This window comes from Saccostrea echinata, unplaced genomic scaffold (assembly GCF_033153115.1).
Source record: "Saccostrea echinata isolate AGI-Se365-2 ecotype Australia unplaced genomic scaffold, CSIRO_AGI_Sech_v1 ptg000022l, whole genome shotgun sequence".
Classification (NCBI taxonomy): domain Eukaryota; kingdom Metazoa; phylum Mollusca; class Bivalvia; order Ostreida; family Ostreidae; genus Saccostrea; species Saccostrea echinata.
The window spans coordinates 5,411,997-5,425,000 of record NW_026889771.1 but is presented as its reverse complement, the minus strand read 5'-3'; the positions used below and the strand labels follow the sequence as shown (position 1 = coordinate 5,425,000).

General features: G+C 32.8%; 2 protein-coding genes across 2 annotated transcripts in view; one reads left to right on the top strand and one right to left on the bottom strand.

The window, feature by feature from the left end:
- The window catches only part of LOC133190280 (translation initiation factor eIF-2B subunit beta-like), a 234,850-nt gene that overhangs the window by 169,263 nt on the left and 52,583 nt on the right, over positions 1–13,004 (top strand). The window lies entirely within an intron of this gene.
- LOC133190292 (uncharacterized) overlaps positions 1–13,004 on the bottom strand; it is a 44,366-nt gene that overhangs the window by 156 nt on the left and 31,206 nt on the right. The window contains exons 25-41 of the mRNA XM_061325833.1: positions 12,162–12,213; positions 11,004–11,118; positions 10,163–10,297; positions 7,495–7,637; positions 6,997–7,148; positions 6,454–6,796; positions 6,101–6,262; positions 5,238–5,598; positions 4,705–4,825; positions 4,341–4,433; positions 3,848–3,928; positions 3,651–3,763; positions 2,409–2,495; positions 2,048–2,166; positions 1,034–1,082; positions 442–574; positions 1–138 (exon numbers count right to left, since the gene is read on the bottom strand). The exon at positions 1–138 is cut by the window's left edge and continues 156 nt beyond it. Of these exons, the coding sequence (XP_061181817.1) occupies positions 1–138; positions 442–574; positions 1,034–1,082; positions 2,048–2,166; positions 2,409–2,495; positions 3,651–3,763; positions 3,848–3,928; positions 4,341–4,433; positions 4,705–4,825; positions 5,238–5,598; positions 6,101–6,262; positions 6,454–6,796; positions 6,997–7,148; positions 7,495–7,637; positions 10,163–10,297; positions 11,004–11,118; positions 12,162–12,213 (2,397 nt within the window). The remainder of the gene's footprint in view (positions 139–441; positions 575–1,033; positions 1,083–2,047; positions 2,167–2,408; positions 2,496–3,650; positions 3,764–3,847; positions 3,929–4,340; positions 4,434–4,704; positions 4,826–5,237; positions 5,599–6,100; positions 6,263–6,453; positions 6,797–6,996; positions 7,149–7,494; positions 7,638–10,162; positions 10,298–11,003; positions 11,119–12,161; positions 12,214–13,004) is intronic.

Below are 13,004 nucleotides of genomic sequence, written 5' to 3'. Positions count from 1 at the left end.
TTCCTTTGAATCCTCAGGGTAATATTTGTCATAAAAGTCTAGTATAAATTCCTCAGGCTTGAATCCAAACTTCTGGTACATCAACATGGCTGAGTTTGTGGCTGACACATGTAATGTCACGTCTTTTCCCATGCAAGTCTGAAAATATTTTTGATAAACCTTTAACTTTATGGCTTTGAAAATATCACAATTACATATTAAGCTTCTTTCTACAAGATTATTTCTTTAAATTTTGATATTGAAGAAGATACGTCCTGTAAAGAACTATAAATATTTGAACTGAGCAAATTAATTATGTCTAACAAATCAAATTAACCTTTTCCAAAAAGAATTATAAATATCAAGAAAATTTACAGCAGACCTGTGTCTGGAAATTGTGACAATCCCTGATTTTTAAATATCAAAGTGTAAATATTTCAATTAAGAACAGTATTTATTCACCTGTATAAGATGGTAGAGCATGAATTTAGCAATGCCAGCCCTTCTCCACTCAGGATGAGTAAAGATGAAGGAGATATATGCCTCGTTAAACTTCACATCAGGCACCATGAAAGAAAACCCAATCACAATTTTCCTGTGAAGGAAAATAAGTTTTTAATTTTTTTTTTTTTACATTTAATATGTTTTCAATTTGCAAATAAACAAACCCAAACTGTATTCATGAAACATAATGCTCAATGAGACACTCACTTTGGATTTGTCAATGAACATAATGAATCACCATAGCCTTAAGATGTAAGTTTCAATCTTAAATAATCAAATGTGTAAAGAGCAAAGTACAAGTACAGTTGAACTTCGGTATCTCCAACGTACATCTCAAATACCATGGATATGTCGAAGTGATTGGGAAGTCCTAACCACATATTTCTTAAGTATTTCATGCTCAATATCTCGAACCCTCGGATATCTCAAAGTTTTTTTCTCAGTCCCATCGAGTTCGAGATAACGAGGTTTGACAGTTTATCAATTATATAATATTCTCCTTCAGTTTACCATAAATAGCAGGCAGAATAGGTAATATGTTCTACTTTACCTGAATAGAACCACACAGCTGAAGTCTGGATACTGTAAACACTCTGACACTAAAAATAAACCACACGTCTTTGAAGAAACTGTAGCTCTACTGTTTTGCACTTACAAAAGTGAAAGAGACCTGTTTCAAATTTTACTGAAATTGAACCAAAACTGTAGGAGGAGTAGTGTTTGAAAGAATTCTGCACATAATTCTACTTTTGAATAACTATGAAAACATATTTCATTGAAATTAGAAATTGATGAAAAGATCAAACATGTTGTGCAATGTACATGTACTTGTGTACTAAGTTTTATAAAAATTGGACTAAAAGTGTAAAAGATGTAGCATTTTGAAAGAATTTCAAAGAAATTTATATGTTTAGAAACCATAGCAACACTGTTCAACAAAATCAAAACTGATACATATATATGTGTATCACTATAACTGTAACTTGAACCAAAATGATCCACACTTGTCAACTCCAAGTGCCCGCTCTTTGGATCAAGTTACTGTTACGATAATAAATAACATGTATAGACCCCTCCATTATCAGCTCCATATAATAGAATTTTTTGTAAATTTATACAAAGTTTAAGTTATACAAAGTCTATTCAACACAATGCATTTCAAAGAAACTTTTGTTTTGATGAGGGGTAATGCATCAATAGTTTCAGACAGAGGATATATGGAATACAGGAAACCACAGTGTGGTGATCTGGAAAGTCTGATTCCTTGTACTCCACAGTAAACTGAATGATACAAAGATGGGTACATAATAAATAAAATTAAGTATCTTGGTGTAGTCTCCTTATGTGTAAATATTTACTGAAATCAGACTGAGGAGGAGTAGGATTTTAAAAAAAATTTTACCAGCACAAAAGGTTCTGTTACAGTTAACAATTACAGATTGATCAACTATAAGATTTTTCTTCAAAACAACTTCACAATGTTTCTGTATTCATCTATTTTTAGTGTATAATATACACTTTATAAATCATGTCAGAGACATGTTTTAATATTCTATCCACTTACAGTCTATTCCAGGCCAGAAGAACTCTCTACACAACGTGTTGACAGAGGGGATGTGTTGTGGACGAACGTAACAATAGTCAACGGGAGGGGGTGGTAAAGGCTTCCAATCTTGTTTGTCTCTAAAATACAAGAAAATATGATCTGCACAAGTCAGGTTTAATGTTTCAATTTGATTTTATGCACTGTGTGAAACACAAAACCTAACTGTAATCTAACTTACAACAAAAATTTTATTTCATCATGTCTAAATCAACATTTTTGCAGCTTATTAAGATGTGTAAAGACTTTTTCCTCTTTATTCAATATAAATGATACAACCTTGATAAGATTGATGACAACCTCATTAAGCATTTTGGCTAACCTGTGTGGATATGCCTTAATTTCTTCTAATAATCTCATTTTCAATGGACGAGACTCATAATCTCTTCTTATGAATGGCTTCAGCATCCTGAAAGAGAAAAGTCAATTATAATAACAACTATTCAGAAGGACAGATAAAACATTTACATGTATTTGGTACAGGACATTTGTGCAATGAAAAAGGAAAATTTGTATGATGGCATGTAATATATCTGTATTTTACCTGTGCAATGTACTGTATGAAAATGAAAGGATAATACACCAATAGAAAATGGTTAAAGGTTTTGTGTAAGTTTTCTTGTTTTGTTTTCGTTTTTATTCAGTCAAAATTTTGTGCAAACCAAAAAAAAAGACCAACTCAGATTCAAAGTTAAAAAGTCAGATCAAAAATATTTTTGGTCAAGCACACTTGTAACCATAATTTCTTGCTAATTGATAAAACACCATCAGTTGTATACAAAACTAGATGTGTCAGAGTGACACAAATGCCCCAGCTGACGAGCAGTTTTAAAGGATATGAAAATACTAAGGTGGAAATGAGACAAAAATAAGGTATCAATTTTGTTTTCTTAAATTAATAGTAAATACCACAAAATATTTCAGCTGTGTGAAAATGGTGATCAACTACAAACACAGTTAAAAAATGTCCAACAACACAGAATAATAAGAAATCTTCAGACAATAACATTTTTTTAGTTTTATAAAAATTAAACATTAACTTGAACTTTATCTGTTAGGCAACTATATAAAGACACATACCAAGAATCAGCTCATTTTCTACAATCACAGTAAAAAAGAGTCCAGAAAACGTGAAAAATTAGAAATTTTCAGTCTAAGGGCAATAACTTTCATGAAAATGGGTCAATTAAATTGAAACTTGAACTTGATCTGTAAGTCTTTTATACAAGGAAATATTCCAAAAATCAGATCATTTTCTATAAAAATAGCAAAAAAGTCTGGAAAACTAACTAACAAAATGACCGGGGCATAAAAAATAAATATGTGTGCAAGATATAAATTTTGGTTCAATTTCTTTGCCTATTCATGAACGGCAGCAAAAAATTATGGAGGAAATCCGGGCTGTGAAGAAATGCTTTGTACTATACACTGAAATTATGTTGGTTAATGTTAACACACATTAACAAAACAGCTTTTTTCCACAAATATCCACTTTCACCATCTCAAATATGACTTTATTTTTAATGTTTTTCTCTTGTTGAGAGATTTCATACAAGACTCAGACCTGGAGGTATAAGGACTCCTAATGCTGGTCAGCTGATCATCATCTGTTCCAATGAGTCGATTGATGAATGTGGGCTGCTGTAACCTTACCATGTGGGAAACTAATGGTGCCACCTATAGAAATGGAAACTGAATATATCTCTGTTCATGTTATACAATACAGGCAACATTGGAAGTTAATTCCAGTAAAACGTTTACCTGAAAGCGATCCAGCACCCTGGTCTCTCCTGATGACAGGTGAGATGTGGGCACACCTTTTGGGTTGTATTCTTTGTTTTCCTAAAAATAGAAACAATCACACCAAAAATGTATTCTTAATAATTTGCCACCGCTTGCCAGTGGAGGGCTGCAAATTTTGACCTATACTCGGCACTCAGGGATCTTTTTCGTGCCAACACCTACTGCGACACGGGACCTGATCCAAAGGACCAGACTTCACATCCTACAGTTGATTCGAACCCGCAACATAAGGATCAACTCCTTAAACCGCGACTCTAGGTTAAATGCTTTAACCACTGTGCTACGCAGGTGACTTGAAAACATTGTGTTCTAACCTGTAATCATTAAATGTATTATATTATATGTATATTTGTATATGTGTACTATATGTATATATTACATCTAATATATGTACATGTACTGTCTGTTTTGGTATAAAGTACTAAGAACATTTTAGAGTAATTTCACCTGCCTCATTTTCCCAAGAATCTCCCCAGAATTTTTGTGCGAGTTGATTCATCTGAGCATCAGCATCAAAGACTGGAAGCCCATTTTCTCTTTGTTGCTATAAATAAATATCACTTAAAAGGAATATTTTCAAAGCAAAACATTCTTTGTAAATAGTCTTTGGAACCACATTAAATCAGTTTAATTTATTCTAGGAAACATTGTTATTGAAAAAATCTTACGGTAAGGTTTTCCCTACAGACCTAATTTTGTCATTTACCTGTCATTTATCTTAAGGTAAGGGGATTCCCTACAGACCTAATTTTGTCACTTACCTATCATTTATCTTAAGGTAAGGGTTTCCCTACAGACCTAATTCTGTCATTTACCTGTCGTACAATAAGTTTCCGTCTCAGTCGATGAAGTTCTGGTGGCAAAGGCCCCGCATCTGCAGCCATGTTCATCTTTTTTAACAGCTGTCTTTCTTCATAAAGGCTCATTAAGTGCACCCTGTATTAAGACAACAATAAACTCAGGAAAATTAGTTAATAAAATAGTGAATATGTTCATTCCTGCTACTGATCTTTATTCAACACCAAAACTAACTAACCACTGGTTACACTTGTGAAATATTGTCTGACTGAATTATATATTGAATAAAATATTATCATTTAAATACTGTAAACATAAAAATTTTCTGGTGAGGCAGTTTTCAAGAATTTTGTGATCAGACTTTACAAAATTAACCCCTGTTTTTTAATTAATACTACATACATGTATTATATAACTAAAGATCAATCTGTTTTTCTTATTTTCACAAAAATGATCCTGGCATGAAGAGTTAAATAAACAAAAAAAAATTAAGTCTCATAATTTTTTTCAACATTTCCAGTACATGAACGTATCAGTGGATTATGTTCACCTGGGAGGAGCTGGTTCTATATTCTCCTTTCTATCTTCCTCTCCCTGTCCTATCCTCCTCTTCTTCCTCTGTACAGGCTGGCTCCAGGATTGTGAGGACGTACCTGGCTCCTCCTGCTCCTCATCCTCATTACTGTCACTCTCTGACTCTGAATCCACCACTGAATCCTCATCCTCCGGATCTCTCTGGATTTCCTGTCTCTGACCCTGCTCCTCCTCTGGCTCTTTCTTTATATTTACTTGAAATATTAGTTGTTCCTCCATGTAGGCACTTTGCTGCAATTGGGATGATGTTGAGGGGTTGTCCTTTTGTTCCATAAGGGATCTTAAAGCAACCTCTGAGTTCTGACTACTTGATATATCTACAATTCATAATTGAAACAACAGAAAAAAATATTTATATTTTCTATTCATACAATAATGACTTCAAAAAGAAAATACCTCTAACAGTTACTGGTTTTATTTAAACATTTAAACCTACTGTCTGGATACAAAACTACACTTAAAATAATTTTTTATTCAGTAAAATTCATTCAATAAAAATATAGATATATTTATCACTTGATTACTCATTAAAATACAGTGGATATGGGTCTTATGATATCATTTTCATAGTTGTGACATCACAATGATTGATGAAGTTAAAAGTGGATTTTATATATAAAAACAGTGTAAAACAAGCAATCATGTAAAATAGGCGATGAAAAAGAATCCTATGGTTTGTGGTTGGATATGATTCCTACTCACTCTTGCCAAGTCTAGGGGATAGAAAACACACGACTCATTGGATAAAAATTATATCAAACCAAAAACCATGGGAGATCCTTTATATACATGTAAGCAATAAAATCAGATTCTAAGTACCTTCAGTAGATGACACAGTGCTAAGTATATCTTGCAAGGTAGGTGACTCTTCCCTCTGTATTGGAGATTCTGGTGGAGGAGTTATTGCCCCTGGATCAATCTCAAAATCACTCTCAGACTCCATATCCTGATCATCAGACATTAACATTGAGGGCAGACTTGCTGAAAAAGATCAATCATGTAAACGTACAATACATCCGTATGTGTAAACGCTTGAAATAATAATTTTTTAAGAAAATTCTCTTGATTTTCTTTCAACATCAATATCTTGATGATCCATTAATTGTTACACATTTTACATGTATGATTGATATTGGAAGACTGAAACAAAGACCATATATATGTGTGTATACCATCAGGCTTAAGTTCTTGTTCTGTCAACCATGAATCTGTCCTGGTGCTGCTTGCATAGGAGAACTGACTGTCCTCGTCCACTTCCCTGAAGGACTCTGAAAGGCTCCGATGTGAAGCACTGCCAGAGGATGCGATGGACACAAAGCTCCGGTTACCAGAAAGATTGTGACTGAAGCTGGTATCCAGGGATTCAGAAGCCTCCTGTTTAATTACAATAAAGTCTGGCTCCTGTTTGTAAAAGGCTTGTCCTGTTGTAAACTGTGAGCTGCTGTCTGAAGTCTCACTTTGAACAGGGGAAACTCCTGGGGTTGATGACTTAGACCTTCTCATTTCTTTTGCCTCCTTCAGTAAGAAGAACAGCATCAAAATTTTCATCAACTTCTTTATCGTCAGTAACATGTTGTTTATTGTCAGTAACATGTTGTTTATTGTCAGTAACATGTTGTTCATTGTCAGTAACATGTTGTAGACGGTATAGAGGAAAGAAATTCAAAGCAATGGACAGAGCTTAATTAACATTACCGACAGTTAGATTTACTCACCAGAAGAGTTTCTCTCTTTGCCTTGAGTTCCATGGCGGACTCTATGGATGTTTTTCCCCTGCGACTCCTCAGCCCTTCAACCTTCACTGTAGAGTCCAGCATTGGACCTCTGCGTCTGTTGGACTTTGGGGTGGACACAGAGGTAGTACTCACTGTATACAAAAACCAAACTAACTTTTTTTCACATAAACCATCAAATTTCAACATCATTTTTTTTTTCCACATGTACGTTTACTTACAAAGTAAATGCTCACTTCAATAATTTTGGATGTACATGTATTACTGCAAATTACTTTATTCCCAAGAACTTTACTTCCATGTATTTATGTGAGACAATCTTTCATTCTCTCATTTCATTCCCACGTATATTTGTATTATTTAAGACCATATACATGTACAACAATTACCAGGTTTCACCAATATCTCTAATTTAACAGAACTGAAGCAGACAGCATCAGCAATTACCACTTAGTCCTAGTATTGAGCAAAAATTCTGACCTTTCTTGACATAGGGAGGCTTCATTGTAGTTAGCCTCCACCAGCCTGTCTCCCCAAGTTCATTGGCACCAGATGTAAAGTGGTGAGGACATCCTGAGGACAATGTCCCTGCTACAGTCCCATGCCACAGGGTGGTCTTCTTTCTGGAATTTAAAGGTAATAAATACTAGTCAAAGGACAAAGCTTAAATTATCTGATGAAGACTTTTCATACTTCTATGCAAAAAATATGAACCCCTGTTATAGCCCCATCCTACCCAAAGGACCGTATAATTTGAACAGACTTAAACTTACACTATGTAACATTGATAGCAATCCTGTAAGTTTTTATATAAAATTCATCTTTCAGTGACCAGTGGCCTTTTTAAAGGAGCCTATCCTATTTTTTAATCAATTATTAATTATCTCCCCTTAGAAGGGGACATGCCCCTTCATTGGCAGAAATTTGAATCCTAAAAATGCATAGTCTCAAGTTTAATTGCAATAGAACAAATTAGTACATGTACTATAGAATACTGTAAATGTATTGTATTTAGTGTGTAAGACAAATTTATATCAACTGAAGATTTTCTCCTGTGTTTCTTATGAAAACTTCAGTAAATGCCAGTTTTCAAGACACATGTACAGATATCTTACGCAGTGACTTTTCCATCAATAAAACATACAATGAAAAAATAATAAAAATCAATGTTTCAATTTTTAAGATATTAAAACCTAATCTATATACATGTACTTGATTATTTATAAACAATTAAATGTCTTTCTTTTTTTTTGTACTGGAATTAATGGTTGCAGCTACTGCAGGAAAAATTACATAACCTGTTATGTAATTTTTCTGCAACAGCTGCAATGTTAATTCCTGCACAACAAACAAAGAAAGCTTTTATTGTTCATATTGAGCAAATATTGATTTTTCAACAAATTAGCATAGATTTGATTAAGCACCTTTTGAATGTACTGTATATACACAAGACATTTAGTGGTGTACTTGTACAAAAAGCACTAAATAGAATACACATCCAAATTAATTTAAAAAGTTTACAGTAAATCAAAAATGTAAAAGTTAACAAGCAGACTATTGGCAGCAGGACAGTGAAAAACTAGAAATATGCATAGGACTTGAATGCCCCGCCAAGGGTATATTAGTAATGCAACATGAAAATTTGTATTAGTGTATGAAATTTGATGAGAATATCTTGAATAGTTTCTTTAAAATTGAAATCTAAAATGTTGGATGTAGATGATAAAATTCTCACCAAATTATGTATAAGTGCATAAGCTTACATACATAAATCTTAAATGGTTTCTTTAAAGGACTATATTCTGTAGTGGCCAGTATCTGCCCCCAAAATAAAACTTTGATGGAGAAATCTTTAATTATGCTCTAAACCAGGTGGATATTTGCAGACTTCAAAGTATTAAATATTTTTATCAACTATGACATCATTACTTAGATATGACGTCAATAAAATGACGTAAATTCCAAATTGCAATGATTTTGAGAGAAAATAGCGTATTTTACGTCGGTTTTTTGATTGGAAATTATCGAGCGCAGGTCTGCTCAGACTAGATCTTTTGATATAATGTGTAGATTGATAATATCAATGAAATATGTGAATATGGTACCTGAGCAAGCTTGCGCTCTATAAATACTATAGCCAAAATTGAACAAACTCTGTGCATTTTGGCCTCTATTTTAAAAATAACGGAAATCCAAATAGTTTGTGACGTCACAGAGACAAGAAAAGCCAACTAATTTTTCCAATTTCATAATATATTGTCTTAATTTGGATTATTTTATACAATATATGCACTTTTTCTCATTTCAAGAGGTTTTGAAAATTTGACTATTATGGGGGCAGGAATACGCCCTTACCGTATATAGTTCTTTAAGCAAAATGCAAATTTAAGAAAAGTTAGGGCAAAGTCACAGGAAAGTTCAAGGTCAAATGCTTTTGATGCAGTTGAATAGTTCTCACAAATACGTATCAGCATATTAAGTTTGATAAAAATATTTTGAATGGTTTATTTAAAACTGAGCTAAAGACTAATTTAGAATAAATTAAGTTAAGGTCAAAGAAAAGGTCAAGGTCAAACAATGTTGATGCAGTTGAAAAGCTTACATCAGTACGTATTAGCATATGAAGTTTGATAAAAATATTATGAATGTTTTTTTTTTAAAACTGAGTTAAACACAAATTGAGAAAAGTGAGGTCAAGGTCAAAAAATGTTGATGCATTTGAATGGCTTACATCATTATGTATCAACATATGAAGTTTGATTACACTATCTTGAATGGTATCTTTAAAACTGAGCTAAATACTAATTTAAGAAAAGTGAGGTCAAGGTCAAAGGAAAGGTCAAGGTCAAAAAATGTTGATGCAGTTGCATAGCTCTTATCAATATCTATCAGCTTATGAAGTTTGATAAAAATATATTAGATAGTTTCTTTGAAACTGAGCTTTGAACCGAGCTAAATGCAAAGCATGGTGGAAGGATAGATGGAAGGAAATGACAAACACTATATGCCCTGGCCATATTCATGGCGGGGCATAAAAAATTGACCAGAAAACCTTACTTAACCTAAAAATAATGAAAAGTCATAAATCGCATTGAAAATCTAGTTTTGCTAAAATATATGTAGTCTATATCCATGTAGTAGTTCATACCTATGTGACCCAAACAAGGTATTCCAGTGTCTGTCTATGTAGGCACAAATGTGTTCCTTCCACCTATAGTAGCCACACTTCCCAGACTGCCCCAGTGTCTGTAGATTGTATAGGGCCAGGTATACTACCTGTGTCCTACAATAAATGTACAGTGTGTATTTCAGTGTCTGTATATTATAAAGGGCCAGGTATACCCTGTGTCCTACAATAAACATAGTGTACATTTTAGTGTTTGTAGATACAGGGCCAAGTATACTACCTCTGTGTCCTACTATAAGCAGTATACTACCTGTGTCCCACAACAAACACAGTGTACACTGTAATTTGCTAGGGTCAGTACATGAACAGTGTCATAAAATAAAGGAACAGTGTATTATGTTTCTCTGTTCAGGAGTGATAGAAAGATGAATGACAGTATTACAATGAACATTCAGTACCATCCATGGCATTTTGCTGCAAATGCTTATTAATGTGAAACAGAATGCTACAGCAGTAATAAATTTCTCCCTGACAATGTCCTTAATCTGACAAATCTGTAAGTGATACTCTGGCCTTACATGGTCATGCAAATTTAAAGCCAATGTCATAGATTTTTAAACTTTTAATCTCATATTAAAAAGGTAAAAGGTACATTTTTTTGTGATTTGCTTTGAATCACAAAAATTCTGCAATAAGTAAAAGTAAAGCTGCAGATATAACTTTTATGGGGTATGTTGTCAATAAATGATTCAGACTGAGTTTATAATACTATTAAAGACTCCTGTGAAAATTGCAAAAGTAAACATTTTTAACTTTACTCACAGACTGAAATTCTATAAAGTGAAAAGCTTTTCATACAAACCACTGCATTTTCATTCTCTTCACTTCCTCCTGGCCATCTTCTGCACAATTGGAACATGTCAAATTGAAGAATACATCTCCAACCATAGAGGAGGGGGTACCAGACTTTAAACACTCTGTAATGAGGTAAACTGCATGATGTCATTTTTTTCTTTATTAAATAACAATTGAAATAATATTTTTTTTAAAAATGTCACTGCATTATTGAATCAATGCCCAAAAAATAAATATATATTAAAAAAATTAATAAACAAATAAATAATTAAAAATAAAATGCTACATGTATATTGCATTTAATATTTAATTAAATTTAATTAAACATGATGAACACCTACATTTTCTGCATTACAAAGTTATAAACCAAAGCCAAATTTTACATTGTTGATCCCTGTTTGAATCTTGTCCAAATGACCTTAGTTCAGTGACAATTCAGATCCTGTAGTCATAATATGCAAATTTTGGGTCAAAGAAAAGCTCATGATGTTATTCCATTACAAAATTCCAACTGGTAATTGCAAACACTGAAATGGGGAAATTCTAAATATACCTCTCAAATGAAAATAAAGCTGTAATATTGTTAAAATCTCAATTTTTTGCTTTAAAATTATAACTCGATCTACTTATATTTTCATGGCATAGGCTTACTCCATCTATATGCAAACATAATACAGAACAAAGGACAATTTAAAGATCCTGCTGAACGACATATACATGTACAGAGAGTTCTAAGTTTGCATTAAGGTACGGCCACAGGAGTTCACAATTTTAATCAATAAAGTCAATAGAAATCACTCAACTGACCAAGCCATGAGCTATGCGTTAGCATAGTGAACGCATAGCTCATGGCTTGATCAATCGAGTGATTTCTATTGACTTTATTAATAAAAATTGTGAACTCCTGTGGTATGGTATATCTAGAATTTTCTTGTTTCTCTGTTGGTTCATTGTTTTCATGCCCATTGGAATTTTGTAATGAAATAACATCGATGCCATTTAGAGATAAAATTTTGATTTCTTTATTAATCTACATCAACTTTTGGTTCCTTTTTCATTCTAGTACATTTTTTGTTTGTTGATATTTTCCAGCTGACAATTTTCAAAGAGACGACTGCTACCTTGTATATCATGTATAATTATCTATAATATAAAAACACTTTACCAATATGAAACCGTTTCTCACAAACTTGACACTTGAGATAAGGAGAATCATCCTCGATACACACAGCATTACAATAACATGTCAGTTGTGATGTCTCCAATTCAGCCATTTTCAGTCTTTACCTACATTAGGTGTCAAAGAGATTCGAGATTTTATTAAAAAAAAAAAAATTAAATTGGATAACATACATGCATGTGCAAAAGTTTTTCGAAGGAATGTACGGTATTTTGAATAAGTATTTCATTTTCTTACAATGCATAATAATAAAATAAATAGATGTAAACCTTGAACAGTTGAAGGTTTGAAAATAATTTCAATATAAAAAAACCCCAATAAGAATAATACGGCTATAAACTTCATCCTTTCCACACTTTTGAGTTCATAAAACAGTAACGTAGAATAATAACATTCTCATGTTAAGTAAGTTCTTTAAATGTAATCTCTTAAATTTACCAAACATCTCCAAATGATAATAATATCATATCAAACAAACATGTGCTTTAACAGTTTAATGTTTTGGATTGGTTTCGGATTACCTGATACTTTATCATCAAGTTTATGCTAACTCTAGTATTAAACACAGCTGTCTGATGTTAAGATTCTAAATTTATCCATCATATCAATAAATTAGACCTATACATGTTTTATAATTCTGATTTTGTTTTGTTTTATTGTTTCCGAAACTAAAATAGACCTACATAGCCTAGCTCAGTAACTTGGATTCGTGTAAAAGACGTCCCCAGCAGAGCCGAAAAAAGTGAAAAAAAGAGGGTCATGGACCACAGCGCGCCCCTGATTCAGCTTTTTAAAGATTTCTTTAGTTTTTAAAACATTTTCCCCTCT